This window comes from Lingula anatina, unplaced genomic scaffold (genome assembly GCF_051362555.1).
Source record: "Lingula anatina isolate TDL-2025a unplaced genomic scaffold, LinAna3.0 unanchor82, whole genome shotgun sequence".
In the NCBI taxonomy this organism is placed as follows: domain Eukaryota; kingdom Metazoa; phylum Brachiopoda; class Lingulata; order Lingulida; family Lingulidae; genus Lingula; species Lingula anatina.
The window spans coordinates 1312745-1332881 of record NW_028257603.1 but is presented as its reverse complement, the minus strand read 5'-3'; the positions used below and the strand labels follow the sequence as shown (position 1 = coordinate 1332881).

At 36.6% G+C, this 20137-nt stretch overlaps 1 protein-coding gene across 5 annotated transcripts; it reads right to left on the bottom strand.

The window, feature by feature from the left end:
• Positions 1-2839: 2839 nt before the first annotated feature.
• On the bottom strand, positions 2840-19874 carry LOC106165745 (PAS domain-containing serine/threonine-protein kinase-like). Of its 5 annotated transcripts, XM_086998474.1 has the most exons (23): positions 19825-19874; positions 18433-18568; positions 16038-16149; positions 15517-15666; positions 14548-14765; positions 14120-14287; positions 13706-13849; positions 13258-13392; positions 12424-12577; positions 11238-11357; positions 10408-10583; positions 9869-9995; positions 9063-9165; positions 7807-8813; positions 7523-7695; positions 7049-7255; positions 6730-6855; positions 6101-6235; positions 5489-5688; positions 5092-5113; positions 4889-5000; positions 4384-4524; positions 2840-4094 (listed from the first exon to the last, which is right to left on the bottom strand). In XM_086998474.1, exons 1-23 carry the CDS (start codon positions 19842-19844, stop codon positions 3904-3906), a joined length of 4077 nt encoding a protein of 1358 aa, XP_086854600.1. In that variant the 5' UTR covers positions 19845-19874; the 3' UTR covers positions 2840-3903. The 5 variants fall into 5 exon arrangements, with proteins under 5 accessions (XP_086854600.1, XP_086854599.1, XP_086854601.1 ...); XM_086998473.1 differs by lacking the exon at positions 5092-5113 and having other exon boundaries at positions 4889-5022; XM_086998475.1 differs by lacking the exons at positions 5092-5113; positions 11238-11357 and having other exon boundaries at positions 4889-5022.
• Positions 19875-20137: the final 263 nt, after the last annotated feature.

Below are 20137 nucleotides of genomic sequence, written 5' to 3'. Positions count from 1 at the left end.
ACAAGCGTTGCAAACTGGTTCAATTCATTGAGTGATTTGAATTGTGATGTAATTTAATTCAAAAGCATCAACAATATACTGGGGTTTGTCTTTGTGCACATGTAATTCTCTTTTTATTGTACATCTATATTTATGCTAGGGTATACATAATTCTTTTTCAGAGTTTATATGTATGTAGCCAGCATGCAAGTTGAATACATTGAAACAGTTACTGCATGGTTATTTATAATTTTATTATAACTCTCCATCATCTAAAAAACAAAGTTTTTTTTCATTCATTATTCAAGATTTATTCATTATAGAACTACAGTGATTTGTGATTATGATTATTAATGATATGTTTGAATAAGTTTAAAAATGACAATGTATAATATTATTTAGGTTAAAGTGTGCAAAAATATTTTTCCTCCTCGAACCCATTGTACATGCAGAATTAATTACAATTTTGGTATTTTTGTGTTAGTTCAGATTCGATGAGCAGCTTTGTTTTGTAAAAAAAAATGTATATAAGTGACATTTGCCCCTGTTTAGTGTCTGAATATTTGCCCTTTTGCAGTGTTGTTATTTTAAACTTACATTGTTTTGTACAAAAAGACAAGTTTCTTTTTTATTAAATGTATTGACACTGTATTTACTGTTGATTTGGTTACACACACACACACACACACACACACACACACACACATATATAATTTTAACATAATTGAACAGATTTTAACTTTAACTAAAAAATGAAGCCATAAATAAAGTGATTAAGGCCTTTTAAAACTGAAAACATCCTGTAGAACTTAATGTATAGGGTTAATATAAGGTTCATTCATAAATAACTTTTATGTAACTAATTAAAAATTCAGTTAATATAATTTTCAGACTATCTAAAGTAGGAATTTTCAGCAATAAAATTTGGCCATGAAATCACCACTATGATATAATAAAGAATATATTTGTGTTGGAGACAGACAAAGTGTTGTTGTTTTTGCTTATAATTTCGTTAAGTCAATTTATCACTTACTTTGGAACAAAAAAAAGGTAATTTTGGGCCTACGTAGGGCCAATAAGCTGGATGGCATAATTACATTGGGCCAACATCGTACCAACGTCATAACCCTGATGCTGGGCCACCATCGGGCCAACCATTACCCACCATCGGGCCAACGTCGGCCCACCATCGGGCCAACGTCAGCTGGTCGGCAAAACGACGTTGGGCCGACGTCGGGCCAACAGATGGCCGATGAGCACGGACGTCGGCCCGACGCCGGCACCGTCGCTGGCCCGACGTCGGCCCAACGTCGTTTTGCTATCTGGGAAATTACCCCGGGGTCCAACTACAGTAGCCCCGGTCTCCCCTACAGCTTAAAGGGACAAAAATAGGATTTGAAACGCTTTCTTAGTGCATGGATTACTTCTTTTTGAACTTATCTGAGAACTATGGCTATGTTTAAAACATAAAATGGCATATAAATGGCCTTAATCAATATCGCAAAAAAGAATCATATTCACCGTCCTCAAACCCCGGGTGTCAGCCATCTTGACACAGTTTGAAATAACGCGGCTTCTCGACTCAGATACGAGATGTAAACAATGCAGACAGCATGTCTGACTAAAACGTGAGCATGGGCGTGAAGAAAAAGAGGAATTGTTCACAGAATCTTTGCAGGCAAGCGATTTATATTCACTATTAGTGCTTTAAAATATCGGGTAGTGGAAGTTAAAAAGCGTAGATAACTGCTAATAAATGTTTCCTCGGGTAACGCACTCGCAGTCCCCAAACCACTCCCACTGGGTACTGCTACCCATAGTTTTAAAGTATGGATGCATGCACGCTCGGCTGTTACCTTGATTGGATAGTAAACGATTGTCGTAAAATCGCTAAATGATATTAAAACCGGGTGCATAAACTTGAAAACCACCTAGAACAACCTTGGACTACCACATTAATCCAATACAATGCAAAAATAAACTATAACAAGTGGTTAAAGCCTTCAAACCGAATGTCGTAAAGTCCCCATATACCTCCATAGAGACAATAAAATAGAGTAAGCTTGTGAAACAAGAAGCCACCAACTTAAACATAATAATCGAAATAAAATACTGCCGGGCATCGGAGCGGCCTAAAACTTGGCACGCTTACCGCAAATACTGCAGGCTACATCATCCCGTCGCTCGTTTGTAAATTCCGTGCATGGCATACGCATTACGCACAATCAAACCGTATATCCAAATTCCACCTCTGATGTTTATTTTGGTCCTCTCTAACCTCCCATTACGAAAAAGAAGCCATGCCATTGGACAATGCGACCTCTGCGGTTACGTCATTTCCTGAATTGGATTGTGAATATTTTAAAGATCTGTTTTTGCAGAAAGGTAATGAGTTGTCTTTTAGTTTAAAAGGACACAAAAGAGAATTTTCATGCCAAAATTAATATTTAACGATTTATCCTGGGGTAAACAGTATTTTTCCGCAATTAACCAACCTTTAATCTTCCATTTCCAGCACTCGCCATCACACTGTAACATTTTTTGGAAAATACAATAAAATAAAACCTCCACTTATGCGGAGGTTAACCAACAACCAAATCCATTTTCATACTTAAATTCTCTAGACCTTTGGATATCGCGAGATTCTTGTATTGCAACTGTGAGTCACAACACTGCAATCCAGTTACACTTACAGTATCTAGAAAAATTTAATATTTCGGTATTATATATATTCTTTTTTTTAACTTGAAAACCCCAGGGTGAAAAAATGGTTTTAAGTAACATCCGCTGTTCATTGTGTCTGTCTGGGCAGAAGTTTCTGATTATATGTGATCAATTCACCATCAACTGAAACAAAATATCAGTTTACCACATCATCTCAAAGTTTTATTCCGCTGTTCATGAATTTCAAGTTCTTAATAAGTATACACCAGAAAGTATCTTTTGGCAACAAACCTAAGTACAAATCTTGCAAAAATACAATAAAAGAATAAATAGTATTTGTGAGTAATATTGTAGTCTCTCAAGTTTAGATACAAATCATTCAAGCATCTGCCATAGTTAAATTCTTTGGTACAGCCAGCCTGCTCTTAAATAATAACATTTACATTCATTTAAAGGTAATAGACAGAGAAACATGCTGGGGGGGGGGAGGGGGAAGGGGGGGTTCTAAAATAGAAGGAAGGTCATTGGTGCTCTCTATGATACCCACCTACAGTACACATGAAGTAAATAAAAAATAAACTTTTCATGGACTGGGAGAACCCCCCCACCCCCACCCTCATACGCAATCCTCTCCACCCCATCCTATCCCCCTCATTGTACATGCCTGTATTTGTCATTATCATAAATAATTCTCATTATATATATCAAGTATAAATGAATAGTCCCATTTCTTAGTAAAATTCTCAGAAAAGTTTAGTTCTGAGTATTAAGCCTGATAATATGACATCAGTAAAGGTATAATCAAACCGTCTGGATTATATATTGTAGTTACCCGACTGAGTTCTATGATCTTCTCACACAGTAAAGACCATGCTGTTATCACTTCATACCATTGTCTTATGAGACAGAAAGGTGCTGTACAATACAGACACACATTATTATAATAAGTTTTTAAAAAGTGTTCAATATCATGTCAAATAATCTAGCATCATTATCAGGAATTCTTCACACCTTTTGTCCTATTCCAATCTCGTCCTGGTCCATTCCTAGAAGGACAATGTTATTGGTAGTGCCACAGGGAGATGGCTCAAATAAATACTGTTCTTAGTTCAGAAATTAATAGACAGGCTGCAGACAGGATTTTGCCATTTCTATCCCAGAAGGGCAAAATTAATGCTCTGTGGGTTAGGTCAGGGGTGTCTGAGGCCCCCAAAAATATCATTCCGATTTCAGAAATTAAAATGTACAACCAGCAGACGGCTAGCAAGATTTGTACTTCCAGTCCATCTGGTCGTAGTCCTCCATTATCCCCTGCTCATCCTGCATGTCTAAGCACCTCTTGAGTTCTGACTCTAGCTCTTCTGTTTCAGAGTCCCGTTCTGAGTTTTCATCTCTCGGAGACTCGTCAATTGTGTCTGGACGATTGTCTGAGGCAACATTGCCATGGAATTCTGCAAGAAATAAATAAATGATAAACAAATAAAATAATGAATATATGAATGAAGAAAGAGCAGAAAACTTTTTAAAACATAAAATTTCTTTACGGTGGTTTTTTGGCACTGATCAGGAATTTAAGAATAAACAATAAATAAATAAATAAATTAATTAATAATGGTTTTAAGACATTTCTGAATTTGTAATACCTGACAATAACAATAATCAAAATTATAGTTTGCAATAATTATTGATCTTTTTTATTTTTTGTATTTTTTTCTGAGAGGAGGGGATATCTGTACTCACCAAAGTTGGGTAGCACCTCTCTGAAGTCATAACTGGAGATGTTGACTGGCTGTATGACCCAGGGGTGTAACTTCATGTCACGTACACTGGCACGCAGTTTAGGATTGGGGTGTAATATCCAGCGGATCAACTGAAGCAGGGCTGGGGAAAAAAAATAAAAGGAAGTTCAAACACAGATATTTTTAATGGTCGAGGATTTCAGAACTTCAAAGCAGCGGTAAACTGAATTAAAAAAAAATAATAATAACCTTACAATGTTGAAGTGTTAAAAGTGTTTGAAAAACAATCAATGGCCCCATTCAGAATAGGGGACTAACTAGTCCGAGGGTCAAATATGGCGACCCACTACAAAGCTTGCTGTCTATTCTGCTAATAGACACTGAATAGATATCCCGTGGGGAAGTATTCAAGTAGGTCGGCCATATTTGACCCTTGGACTAGTTAGTCCCCTATTCTGAATGGGGCCATTGTGTCGATGGTTTCACAGGAATTTTCATTCACTTACGTCTGGTCACCACAAAAGGTGGTTTCAGCATGCACTGTATTGTCTCATCAACATCGTAGAATGGATTCTCCCCAAATATCAGCGTATACAGGGTGACCCCCATAGACCAGACCTCTAACTCTGGTCCTGTATAACTGAAATAATACACATCATATTCCTATATAAAATATCAGGGTGTACAGGGTGACCCCCATAGACCAGACCTCTAACTCTGGCCCTGTATAACTGAAATAATACACATCATTCAAATGTGCTTTATCTATCCTTTAACAAATAGAGTACATAATATACAAGATACATTTTACATCCACGCAAAGTATTGAAAGATATTCTAGGTCCATATGATATAGGCTGTGCCAATTCCAATGGGTAGAAAAGTAAAGTAATAACTGAATCCATTCAATAATAATAAAAATATTACTGCAATCATCATCACCAATGTGGATATAATCATGATCATTATAATTATTCTAACAACTACAAGATATCAACTACTTATTATTATTATTACTTTATTATTCTAACAACTACAATATGTCAATCACTTGCTATTATTATTTTTATTATTATTTTAACACATACAACATATCAATCACTCACGGGTTTCCTAGCAGCACCTCAGGACTGCAGTATTCTATGGTCCCACAGAATGTATTGAACACTTTCCCAGGCCTCATATACGCTGCCGAGCCAAAGTCGATCAGCTTGATGTCAAAACTCTCATTAATGATGATGTTCTCGTCCTTGATGTCGCGGTGAAGGATGTTTTGGCTGTGGATGTATTCCACTGCAGAAACAAGCTAGTAATATTTAAAAATATATATTATTAAAATAATTGTAATTATCATTGTTGACCATTACAATTAATATTACCTTGCACCTCATTAGAAACTTTTAATTCATTATGTCCTCTATTTTTTTATTCTGATAGTGAAAGAAATATATTTGAGGACACCGGCACCAATGATTAACCATTTAATTTGAACAAAATATATTATTACTTATAACTCATACAACATTAGAGCTAATTGTGAAAACAAGAGCATCAAGGATAATGGTGACATAGGCTTATTGTTGTCTCTTGTGCTATGATGGCAAAATAATTAAATAGCTTTGCAAGTAAATTGTTATGATTTACAGGGTATGAAAATATGCTTTTTGGACATGATTTACTTTTTTACCCAGGAAACCATTCTTTGTTGCTTAACTAACCTGCCTGAACATGTAGCTGGCCAGTTTCTCGTCCATGTTGGGATTTCTGTCGATGAATTCAAACATGTCCATTCCGCTGCCGTGTTTCTCCATGACCACCTGGAAGAACATCTCATTCTCGTACGCTTCCAGCATCTGGAAATATGAATAAAAACACACAAAAGTTTACCACTTTGTATTTTATTTTTTAAATGAATTTTTTAAGAAAATTATTTGCTAATTTTATTACAACATCTTTGTTTTGTCTACAGAAATGACCAGTACTTTAACACATTTGAGCACCACAAGTTAACTGCAGAACTTCCAAATCTATTATTTAAAATAAAACTACTGTACCAATTTTATAAATTACTGTTGTTATAAAATATTGTTTTTCACTTAATTCTTTCTCATTTATTCATATGCTAATTAATCTATTTGCATTTTTAATAGTATATTCATTGATGAATTTATTTAATTTTATGCTTTCATTATCAATAATCTATTTACTAATTAATCAACTAATCAATTTCAATATTCAACTGCTTTCCTTCTCACCATGGCAATGCTGTTAAGGTCAATAATATATTAACTTAATTTCATTATTATTACTATTATTATTATTATTATTAATAAGTCTTCCTGCTCACCATAACAATATTGGGGTGGTCAAGCTTTGCCAGGAGGTCAATCTCCAGAGGTATTCTGCCCAGGTCAGCGTGGTTAACCCAGCAGTCTTTTAACACTTTGGCCTTACGCACAAACTTCACCACAACCTTGAGAAAAAGCAAATAAAAACATGTTGAATTGATACATTATCACAGTACTGTGTTTGTTGTAAGACGACATGCTCAGAAGTGTTATGCTTGAACTTGACCATAACCTGGAGACAGCAAATAAAAAATCAACACAATGTTTCTTATAAAACACTTATTGAATCAGTGTCATGTGACAGTAGAGAGCACTCACTTCCTGCCCGTCAGCCCTCCTCTTGGCCAGCTTCACAAACCCAAAGGCTCCCTTCCCTATGGACATGGTGGTCTGGTAGTTCTCAGAATACTTCCCGCGGCACGCTGGATCCTCCTCCTCCTCTTCATCAGCGGGTTTCTGTCGACTCACTGGACGGCTGTCTCCCTGCTCATTGCTGGAGTTGATCTTGGCCTTCTCTGCCAGGACCTGGGGATTTATAACTTATTATTAAATTAGGAAGGATTCAGAACTTCAGACAGTCCTCCGCCAAGAAAGCTTGATAATGTATTAATTAATTTAATGGATCACCCCTTAAAATCTTCAGGCAAATCAGTTCTAAGTTAGTCCACTTCTGACCTTTCCTTAAGTTACTACTACTTCTTCCACTTCTACTACTACAATACAATTACTGCTACACTACAATATCCTGCCAAACACAATCACCAAATGTGAGTATTAACCCTGTTCTCTCACCTCTCCCAGACTTATGATGGACGCCCCCAGGGTGCTGTTCAGACTGGACGCCAGGGTGAGGTTGGCAAAGGACCGCGTCCCCTCCCCCTGCTCCTCGGGGTCCCTGGACACCCACATGCAGTACAGGGAGTGACCGCTGTCCAGCTCAATTTGACGGATTTGGAACACAACGCCTGGAATGGAGGATTGGGTTATACAATAAATTTGGACAGAATGAGTCTTTGAAGAGTCAAACAAACAACAGAAACCTAATTCACCAAATTAACGAAATGTTATTGTCTTACCTAAGAAAGAACCATCTTTATGCCTCCCATGACCACAATAACTTCCCTCAGGAATCAGAAAATGCGACGACGAAGACAGCTGCCGCCTTGCTCCGCGTGACGATGACCTTGAGGACGACCTTGCTGGAGTGGAGGTAAACTTTTCTGGTAAGTCTTCTGATTGAAGTCTCTCCTTAAAATCATTTTCTACAGGTGTCTGTGCGTCTTTACCCAAAGCAGAGGATGAATCTCTGGGACTCATGTTCTCTATTGTGTTAGAACTGTTTGTATTAGCTCCTGTATATTTTACTGAACTACTCACTGGCGACAATGGAATATCATAATCTGGGCTTTTATACCCCGGGAGAGGGCTTAGTTCTATCCGTCCATCAGTGCCCTCTACAGGACTGTTTTCTGACTTTACATGTGATGTTAATGAACTGTTAAGAGCATTCTTTTTAGCTGTCATGGATGCGCTGCTTTCAGGACGATCATCGCCCCTTTGAAATTCCCACTCACTTGCTGTGGTACCTAGAGACGTGACAGAGTCATCAAGACCAACCCGACACGAAGAATTGTCTGTGTTCAAGCTGCTTTCATTTAAAAAGTTATAAGTGTTTCTAGACCCTGGTGTTGTTATATTTGAAGAGTCTAAACACTGAGACGAAGCATTTAGAAGGTCGTCAGTTTTGGCACTGTCATCTGACTTTGAATTGCTCTCATCTTGCTCTGAAAGCGACCTTCCTGTTTTTAAACCAGCAACCCCTTCTTCTTTTTCCTGTAAGCTTGGCAGCGGGGTTTCCTGTGCAATGCCATGGTGTCCCTGGAGACCTCCAGGTCGGACAGTGGGAGGAGTCGGCATGGTACTACAACTGGACCGTGAGGAGGCAGACGCCAAGCTACTGTTGCCATGGGAACAGTCCAGATCTATGGTCAGTGGAGAGGGACTGGGCAGTTGTCCTGGTGACCCGTTCAAGGCATCCTGCACCACCTGATTGGCCTCTGACAGCAGAGCAGCCGTGTCCGGCCTGATAGCAAAATGTCAGTTTTTAAAAGTTTTCAATACAACCAAATTCATAAATTTTGCTCAATCTTGTACCTTGTTGAAAGTACAATTTCAAACACAACAGTAAGAATATGCTTACAACAACTCATCGCCTTTAATGTGAAACACAATTAACTTTAAAGTCATAAAGATCTCGTTGGTAATCCAAATAACCAGAAAATCTAATGTGCAAATTTAATAAATAAAACAAAACCAAACAAGCAGTCCCCACCTCTGTTGGATATCCTCTCCCTCACTGAACCCTGATGTTGTACCACTGGCTGCTGGAGGATGCTGGCCTGAGGAACCCCTGGAATGGGGCTTGTCTTGAGATTCTGAAAGATAGATGGCATAATGAAAAAAATATGGAGTCTGCTGACTTCATCCTGCCTAGCCCCTGAGGATGTGCTATTTTTATTACCTTTTGTTTTCGAGACAACCTAGCCAGAGGCACTGGCATTAAACTGTTAGCACTATGAAATACCTAACAGTACTCATTTTGTCTGTAAAATTCAAGCAAAAGTGATTAAGTACATTTCCATAAAATGTTTTATGTCAACTGCTAATTTAAAGAAAAACACGAAAAAAAAAATTTTTTTCAGACAGTTGGTTTTGTGTCAGATTATATAATTCTTCATGTATATTAAGGGGAAGAATCTTTAAGATGTGATATCTAAAGTAAGTCACATCCTATGCCTGAAAATATTTATTTTTGGACTACAAAACTTGGTAGGAATTGCCACAGCATAAAACGAATTTTAGAAATATGAAATATGAACCAAGTCAGACATTTGAAAACAAAAAATGTTGCAAATATTAACTTTGGAAAATGCAATGTGCGAATGATAACCCTAAATTTTCACAGACCAGAGCCTTTACTCCTGGCGCTGTCTGATGCAGTGATAACCCTAAACTTTTACAGACCTGAACCTTTACTCCTGGTGCTATCTGATGTAGTGATAATCCTAAACTTTTACACACCTGAACCTTTACTCCTGGTGCTATCTGATGTAGTGATAACCCTAAACTTTTACAGACCTGAACCTTTACTCCTGGCACTATCTGATGTGGGTTCATCCTCGTCATCTATTGGAGGGAGTGGCATTGAGTCAGTGTCTACCATGTCCACGTCATCATAGAAATCTGGGATTAAATATGTGATATCCTGAAAATATAAATAAATAAATAAATAAATAAATAAATAAATAAAGTGATATCCTGAAAATAAACCAAATCTCAGTAATAAATTATTAAAACCTTTGCCACTGTGGACATCGTTAAATTGACTTTTTATCATATTTAGGTATTCATGGATCATATTTATTAATACATGCATATTAATTTCAACGCAATTCTAGCTTCATATGATGAACTTTTAAAATATCATAATACAGGAACTACTTACTATATCGTAAATAAAGGAAACTGGTAAATCTTAGCTTTAAAGGGTGAAAAGAGGCATTAGCTTAAGTTCCATAACACTACAGGTTTCTTTTGAAATGTGTTTATGTGAAGCTGGGGGGGGGGGGGGGGGGGGGGAGAGAGGCTATCTATCTTAACAATCCCAATCTCCTCACCTTGTCCACCAGCTCCTGCTGTGTATACCCAAACAACATGAGAGCAAAGTAGTGGTTACAGGTGTGAATGGTACCGTCAGGTAGGAAGGTGACCATACCGCTGATGTTAGCAAACACCCACACTGTTCCTGTGTACACGTCACCTTGGATGGGACTGCTGATGGACTGGTTTGATGCTACCCAATAATAATAATAATAATAATAATAATAATAATAATAATAATGCCTCTAGTAGAATAATGCTTAAGAGATATATATAGAGAGAGAAAGAGAGAGTACATGTGATGCGACAGAGAGTCCCCCACGATAGAGAGTCCGCTTCCCATTCATTTGTACAGGTAAGCCTTGCTCTAGATTATGACCCACTTATGTGAGGATTTTTCTGATGGAGGATGGACTCTCTGTTACAAGGACCCTCAGTTAAAGAGTAACTAGAGAGAGAGAGAGAGAGAACAGATACTCATTAAAAACATCTATAAAAACAAAGGCATTCACTACTTTGTTATTCAGTCAACCCCTGACAATCAGCAAAAAGCAGGAAGCTAGAGACAGGGTATATATCTATATAGTCTATTCATCTACCTGCATTCCATTTATTCATTAACCGATTCGGAAATTTATGCTGTTTTACAGAGCACTCTGATGTTGACATTGATCATAAAACAAAAAACATTTACATATCACATAAAAACCATTACTTTAAGGCATTAGTTTCATATAACTAGCACAAAATGATACATAAAACGGACAAGTATCAAAACCCATCATCACAATTTCATCCACATGTATTAAACCTATTGATAAATCTTCTCAAGCAGTGCCTCACAAACCTGATTGGTCCTGAGTGAAACTACTCTCAAAGGCGTCATTAATACAGCCACCAGAGGGCTCTAGTGACACATCGACATCAGGTGTTCTCCCTCCCACCACCATAGATATGTTACTAGAATCTTCACAGGGAAGAAAATGAAAATAAAAAAATAAAGGGGAAGGCATGCAAAGAGGGACATCAGGCTGTAAACAAAGAAGTGGTCCATTTTACAAGGTTTTTTCTCCTTCCTCTCCCCGATAAAACAGTTTGCCTCTTGTTTCAAATTTAGACACTGTTAAAGAGTTGATGTTTTTATCTTTGAATTACTATGACATTTTCTCCAACCTACTGCTAAATTTAAAAATCAGACTTGACATTCTACGATACTTCTCTGATTTCAGCAGTAGATTAGTGATACTATCATAGTTATTAAGTGACTAAGGCTCTGTTCTCACAACTTTTAGATCGATCTATCACCGCGGGGAGTCTCACTAGATTACTGTCAGATAATCCCCCTTAAGTGTCCGTCCCCGCCTACTACAAGCTTTAAGGGGTAATTAACTTTCGTGTCCGCCCGGCTGACAGCTATTTAGCGTGAACCCCCAGGGAGTTAGGTCGATCCAATGTAGGTCGATCTAATCTATGAGAATGGGGTGTTACACGTCTGATCTCAGATTCTTTTTTTCCCCCCGCTGGATGTAAACTAAAAAGGTATTAGAAAACGGCATAAACATGCCACAAAGAGATCAAATACTGTGAACTGGAGGATGGAGAGGGAAGGAAAACAAACACATGCAAAGATTTTGCCACAACTGAGAATGAAGGACAGGTGACATACGGGCCAATGTAAAACAAGGATAAATAAATGTTAAAAAGTAAATATTAACCCTTTAGTGTACCTTAGAACATAAAATGCCATGACATACATATATTCTAAAGAAATAAAACATGCAAGAAATAGATCACTAAAATATCTCCTTTCATGCTAAGAAAATTATAGTGGTAAGAGTATCATGCTAAAATCAGCTAGAGGGACATATTTGTCTATTAATATTTAGAAGACAACAGGAAAGTTCCTATGTCTCATCCCCAGAGCTGGTTCTTGGTATGCTAAGAAAATTATGGTAGTGCATCATGCTAAAATCAACTAAAAGGGCATATTTGCCTATTAATATTTAGAAGAAAAGAAAGTTTCAATGTCTCACCCCCAGTGCTGTTTCTCGGTATGCTGTTTAAGTCAGGAGGCTGAGGTGGTAGTCTGTCCGTCTCTTTGGCAGGATCCATCTTCCTGATAGCAATACTGAGAGGGAATGTGGCGCCATCTTTTGTTCTTCCAGTTGCTCTCTGTTTCTTTATTTCCTGTTCAAATTGGATATACACCATGTTGATATACAGACATGAAACTGGATTTTGTTGTTTTTTTTTAAATAAAATCTGGAAAATGCAAGTAACAAAGGAAGGCAGATCTATTTAGGGAGTCCAGGGAGACTAAAATTACAACACCCAAATAGATTTCAGGTTTAATCTGGAAGAATTTGACTACATGGGCACAGAGGAAATGGTTAACCTTCAGATTATCATGAGGGGACAACAGCGTGTTATTTCTCAAAGTAACAAGCTATAACTGCATTACATCACTGATATCTTTATCGTGATTATTCGGAAATTGAATTTAGAAAGACTTTTGGTGATGAGACTCACTCACTTTTTGAACACAATTTTGTGAAAAAGATACTTTCTGCTTTTATCACAAAAGCGTCTTCAAGCTGAACATGAGAAGGTTGTCAAGTGATGCTTAACCTGTGGGCCCTTCTCACTAACTTGGTAAGACTGAAACACTGCTGTTTCAAAACAAAACAAAACAAAAAAAGTTCCAAAGATGGTGATTCTGATCACCCCCCAAAAAATTTAATACTTGTGAAAAACAAGGACTTCACCAAAATTTTGAATCCAAATGGACTATTTCAGTAGTTGTTTCTCACTTTAATGTTTCAGAAAAAAAATTACTAAAACACACATTTCTGTGTTTCCTTACTGACCTTGGTCAGCGCTGAGCCAGAGGAGGGCAGTCTGACCGCTGGGATATAACTGGTCAGTTTTGTCCCTATCAGGTCATTTGGTGAGTTGTAGCCATGCAGTGACGCCATCTGCTGGTCACAGAGGAGAACGGTGCCCTAGAAACAGAAAGATAACAATGTCTATTACTGTACATATTAAGCCACTGGTTTCACACAATTGGTTTGAAGTTTTGACATCATACTAATGAAAAACAAGAATGTCACTAAATTTTCAGTCCTGCATATATGTAGTTGTTTTAGTTTTATTTTCATTTTGGATTTTCATAAAAAATTTGGAAAAATGCAAGTGCTAAAGTCACACAGTTGTACATGGGAGATAAAAACAGCACCCAAATATTCAGGTTTTTCAGTATAAATACAAAAAATAAATTGATATTTAAGCTCATGTGAAGACTGGAATCCAACTCACAGTGCTGTCAAAGGTCACAGAAGCTGTGGTCCTCTCAACTGGCTCCATTACTGCTATACAGCGTAGTTCTCCCTCCGTGACAGGCAGCTTCTTCAACCATAGTGATACTGGTACTACCACCCCACTGGAGTCTACTGCATCAAACTGGAAATAATATAGCCTGACTGGTGATAATAATAATAATAATAATAGCTATAATGATAATAAAAATAACAATAATGATAATAATAATGATAAATATAATAATGCCAATAATGATAATAACAAATAACTGCAGTTCTCCCTCTGTAACAGGCAGTTTCCTTAACCCTAATCTCGACAAAATACTTCTGATTTCTGTAAGCCAAGACTGCAGTAATCTCACCCAATGATGAAAATGTCACTTAGCAACAGTCAACTTAATTCGATACTTACCACTTTCCCCGCCACAGACACAACCTTCCCATCATCCTCTAGTTCCGTCTCCATCAGTGCTTCCTGTTCCTTCTTCTTCAGTCGCACTAGGTCAGTGAGACGTGCACCTATCAGTTCATCTTCATTGTAGGCGAACAGTTCACAGGCCATTTCATTGGCCATGAGAATCTAAAGCATAAGAACACGAAAAAAATTATTAAATAATTTTTTTTAAATAGCAAAATTCACTGGAATGTTCAAGTCTGATTAGCACAATGTCAGACTGAAGCAAACACTTGCATATTATAACCTGTGTTAGGAACGGAATAAAAGAGGGAAAGAGACTAAAATTCAGTTTGTAACAAAGTAATAAATCTGACTTGTCTTCTTTTTTGTCCCATTCTTTCCAATCCAATAACAATTTCTATAACATTCATCAAGACACAAACCTCTGTGCTTCGAGCCTTGATAGTCACAATGGCCTTGTTGGGGTTCCTGACTGATGTGGGAAAGGTCATCCCGACCTCCCCTCCTCCCACGTAGTTATAGAAGGACCAGCTGGTCCCCAGGGACATACTAGCCCGGGGGTCTGGCCCTGGGATAGGGACGGGAGAGAATGTCCCCTTGGATAACCCTGGGGAGAAACTGAACTCATGGAGGCCATCACCTGAAAGAAATCACCAAAATATGTTTTGGTTAATTAATCGTAAAAACTGTTCAGATGGAAATAATACCTTACTGATAACAAGTGTATCCATTAACCAATATCAGGAACACAAATAAATAAATAAATAAATAAATAAATAAATAAATAAATAAATAAATAAATTTGAGCAAAAAGAGAAAATGATGGTCTGGCAACAAGCATATCAGCAAATAAATCAATGAAAACAAAATGATAAACCCTAAGGTAATGAAAAGAATAATGAAATCTTTCTCTGGTAGAGGAGATCAAAATCAATAAATTTATATGGCCACAGTCTTATGACTTTTAAGATGAAATGAAATCAGTATAAACCAACAGGGAATACATGTTAAACTTTATTAGAGGGATAATAACTCTTCATATGAGATCTATATTTCACAATAAAAACATTGTGAACAACTCATAAAAATATAATATATTCTGTTTTACCATAAAAAACGGGGTTAGGGCTATTATTCTGATATCTGAGCTTGTCATTGGACCATGTGACCTCCATTGATGGCTATACTCTATTATAATCTCTTAAGAGATTATAACAAAAAACAAACTTTTTAGAAAAAAAATCAGGGACTATAACTTTGAATGTAAAAATGGATTCATTAACCATTGGTAAGTATGGGAAAATTGTTGTTTACTCCAGGAAAATTTATTTTTTGGCCAAAATGAAGAGTTATTATCCCTTTAATTCACGTGGTCTGAACATTCCAGTTACCTTTGAACCCATCCAGAGCACACTTGACCTCAGGAGTCTTGTCAACCTTGTACTGGGACTTGAGAGGTTTAGGGAACGACTGGTTCCCTTCAAACGACGGCTCTTCATCATTGCTGTCCAAACCTAACTGTGCTGCACGCTCTCTTTTCCCTACGAGATAACATGTAATTATTTTCCATACCAAATATTATTTTGTTCATTTTGTCTATACAAATGATACAACAATTAATTTGACAGGGACAGAAAGTTATTTGTAGCAAAATGCTGTACAACATTATTATTTGGCTAGGTAAATAATTCTTGATTCTCTCTATTTGTCTTTCTTTTCTTTTCTTTTTCAAATTCATCATTGATTCAATTCTAAATCTTCACCTGACTAAAGCAACCCAGATATTTGACAATATCATTTTTCATATTGAATTTAACATCTGATTATAATACATATCATATATATATATATATATATATATATATATATATTTTTTTTAATTGAATAAAAAAAATCCATTAACCGCCCTCACCTGTCCTGATCCTGTCCAGGGGGGAGGGGTAGGAGGGGGTACCAAATGTCCCCAGGGTGTTCTTCACATTCTGCAAGGGACCAGAAGATGCTGGGTTCCAGAATTTACGGCCCTGAAGAGATTTGCGCAAATTAATAATAATAATAATAATAATAATAATAATAATAATAATATTGCATTCTATCAGAAGACATTGGGTTCCGTAATTTCGGACCTAAAGACACTTGTTCAAACTGCAGATATTCATTTAAGGTTCCTGGTGGAAAATTATACTAATTAGTTATAGTACCTTGGAAATCTCACAACTTGGCAACATGAAATGTGTGTCAAAGAAATTCAAATACTTTTAAACTAATCTGATTTCATGATTATTACTTAGCATAATGATTATAATTAGCTCAATGGCTATAAAAATCCAAACATAAACTAAAAATTTCTGCAATAATGTTGTTATTTCTCATCAGAAATAACAACAGTTTGTAACTTTTGATGTGTAGTGTAATACCTGAATTTTTCCCTTTCCCTTTGATGTATTGATGCCCATTTTCAAAACTACTTCAAATCAGTTTTAAAAGCAATATTTCCATACTAGTAAATGAACATTTTGCAAGCAATTCAGTAAAGGCTTTCTAAGAAGTATATTATCTTGCAGTCTTGTTCCTCAGTCTATTAGCTTTTTATGTCTAGTTCAGTAAAATCCACTCCAAGATGCATGCTTTCATATATCTAATATGTCTGTTCTAAAACTTCACCACAATAGTGGTCTTTAAAACCTGTCCCATCGGTTATTGACACAATCTTGATCTTCAGATGCATTATATTTTACTAAGACTAAAATATGTCCAACAATCTGTATATAATATCTCTCTCCTTTATCACCAACTCAAGCAGCTTATTCTGCGAACCCAGCCCAGACACATACAGTGCAGAAGCCAGTTAAAGCTCAGTAAAGTTGCTGCTCTCATGCATATTTCATTGGTCAGAATATGAGTTTATGCCACATTACACGATAAATCACCTCTGGGATTGATTAGTTGCCAGGTAGACACGTTATAATACACCACATTCAGTGCTCTACGACCATAGAAAATGAATGAGAAAGATCATATTTGCTCTCACTCAGGAAGTATCTTTTATTTGCCATTGATTTTAGCTGGGTTGCATTATAACAACCTCCATCAGTCCCTATGCAGTGCAAAATGAACTGGAAAAGATTTTATTTGTTCACTTTCAGACAGATTCTTTTTATGTTGAAGAAAATCAATGAGGGATGTCAAGCAAGTGGAAAATCTTAATACAGTCTTACTTTGTGATCCCTTTTGTTCTTCGTGAAATTGATTTTGGATAATGCCAAAATCATAACCATGATGGGTATGTGAATGGCAACTCTTGCCTGTCTCAAATAGCACTGTGTTTTAAGGTAAGAGAAGACCTAAAGTAATGAACTTCAGAGGATATGAAAAGGTATGTAGATGTATTACTGTATGTGGTTGAACTTGCATACTAGTATGCATATATATATATATGTGTGTGTGTACGAGAGAGAGAGAGAGAGAGAGATGGGGGAGGTGAGAAAGTAGAAGACACCAATATCAGATACCCAACCAACACGCAACATATAAATCTTAAAACCACTTTGAAACATGTCATACCGCACCAGTTACAAAGCTACAAACGAAGCAATCAACTGTGTTTACCAGTTGCCATGGAGACTGAAGCAACATAAATAAAGGCACATTGTAATAACTGCCAAGGCAGCTTATGATGATCTGATTATTGTCAATTAGCAGCCATTTACTGTGTGATTTCATTTCACTATGACTAATATAAATCTATCGTTATTATCATTATTTTTTCTTTTAAAATATTTTAAATTTATTACTGCATTTTATCTACTGTTCATTTACTTTCTTTTCTTTTCTTTTAATTAATTAATTAATTTACTTATTCATTTATTTACACATGTAATTGGGGGGGGGGGGGGCAGCAACTAGGCTCTCAGATGTGATGCTGTACCAAGTACTGTTTTTCCCAGTGTTCTCATCACTCTGAATCTCAATTTTTTTTCATCTCTCTTTCTTTCCAAGGTGAACAGTAATACTTACCGAGGGAGACATGAAGCTCCTGCTGAAGGGAGAATCCAGTAGTGAACAGTATACTTACTGAGGGAGACATGAAGCTCCTGCTGAAGGGAGAATCCAGTAGTGAACAGTATACTTACTGAGGGAGACATGAAGCTCCTGCTGAAGGGAGAATCCAGTAGTGAACAGTATACTTACTGAGGGAGACATGAAGCTCCTGCTGAAGGGGGAGTCCAGTAGTGAACAGTATACTTACTGAGGGAGACATGAAGCTCCTGCTGAAGGGGGAGTCCAGTAGTGAACAGTATACTTACTGAGGGAGACATGAAGCTCCTGCTGAAGGGAGAGTCCAGTGGGGATCTGACCCTGTGAGAAGGAAGACTGGAGTTCAGTTTGACAGCAGGCACACCACTGCCGAGTCCTTCAGGGGTCCTGCACTGGTCTGGCATCCTGGGAAATACAATACATAAATGTTTGAAAAATTCTATTTAAAAATCATGACTGATTAAAGATAAATTAAAGTGACAAAGGGCAAGATTTTTAAGCATGTGTCTAGTACTAACATAAACCCTTGTTGAACATACCTGAGGACAATTAAAAATTTCCATCATTTTCTAAAAGATGTATGTCTAAAATTTATGTCATCCAAAAATAATCTGATTTATCACTTCCTGAGGAACCTTGCCACATGTCAACCTTCTTGACACAGTTCTAAATAGCATGCGGCCTAGAAGTCAATATTGGGAGGGATGGCACTTTGAAAAATGCGGGACTATGCATGGGTAAAAGACTTTTTTTTAATTTTCCCAGATTCTTATGTACAGAACTACATTGGGATAATAAAGAATGGGGGATCACAGGTTTTTAGTAAGAAAGAAATTAACTTTAATCAAAAAAAAAAAAAATCACTAGATATGTCCTTTTCATAGGAAAATCTTGCCTCCTTTATATAGCTTGAATCATTTGACAATTCATAATTGTGCAGTGTCAAAATAATGGGGAAAAAAATCAAATAACTTATTACATTTAGAATTTAATGTCATGTTCATCTATATTTTCATTTTTATCTCATTAATTTAAAAAAAGCAGTGCAAATTATTTTATTATTCTAACCCTAAAAATCGGCTGGGTGAGCAGTGTTTGTTTAAAGCTTCTTCAAAAAAAGACTAAAACATGTCATTTACATACATTTTTCGTGGCCCTTAACGTGACCCGGCGTTACCTTTACTATTAACCAAAACCAGGTGATATATTAAACAATTCTCCGTGTATCCTTTGTTGCCCTTTTCGGATCAATAGAAATGAGAATCAATACAAGAGTGAACACCATAACACATTCAACTTCAAGTCCAGACAGAAGGCTGCAAGCTACAGATACCTAGGCCCTTTTTATCATTCTAATATTAATTATAAAAATTCCATTCCTACTGACTAATGAACAGCTACTAAAATAGTAATGCAGTGCAATGAAAATATACTTCTTTTCACTTCAATATGACAAGTTCCGATAAAGTCGTTCCTTTCACTTGGAAAAGGAACGTAAGTCTAAAATAAGTGTTTTAAGTTGCTGCATTTCCTATCTAATGAAATTTCGTTAACACCTGAGTATACGTATAATTATCATGTTTTGCATTTTACGTTTTAGCGTAAAATTGGGCTTTTATCAACTCTAAAACCATTGAAAAACTCTAATGCTCGATGCTCACCTGTTTGATTCATCCGCCATTTTGTTTGTAACGACCGTGTGCGCACGCACCTGCAGGTCACGACCTTCAACTTTGATATTTTGATATCCAAGAGGAGCTAATCCAATATCATTTTTAGCTTTTTGACATTTTTAACAATTAGAAAATTTTTGTTTATTTATTATATCAAGAGTTTATTCGTTCTTGATATGATGCAACCCGATGGAAAATGTTCAACCGTGAGTGCTGTGTTTTTGCACCAACTTTTTATTTGCTTTGTTTTTCAAATTAATTATCATCTTCACGTACTGAGTATAATAAATGTTCAATAAAA

Bases quoted from the DNA above. Each gene is read 5' to 3' on its own strand.
- LOC106165745 (XM_086998474.1), bottom strand. From the start codon at position 19,844: ATGGCGGATGAATCAAACAG. The intron at 11,358-12,423 runs GTGAGACATTGA...TTCCCTGTGAAG, and splicing joins ACCGAGAAACAGCACTGGGG to ATTCTAGTAACATATCTATG. The intron at 8,814-9,062 runs GTGGGGACTGCT...TTTTGCTATCAG, and splicing joins GGAGAGGATATCCAACAGAG to GCCGGACACGGCTGCTCTGC.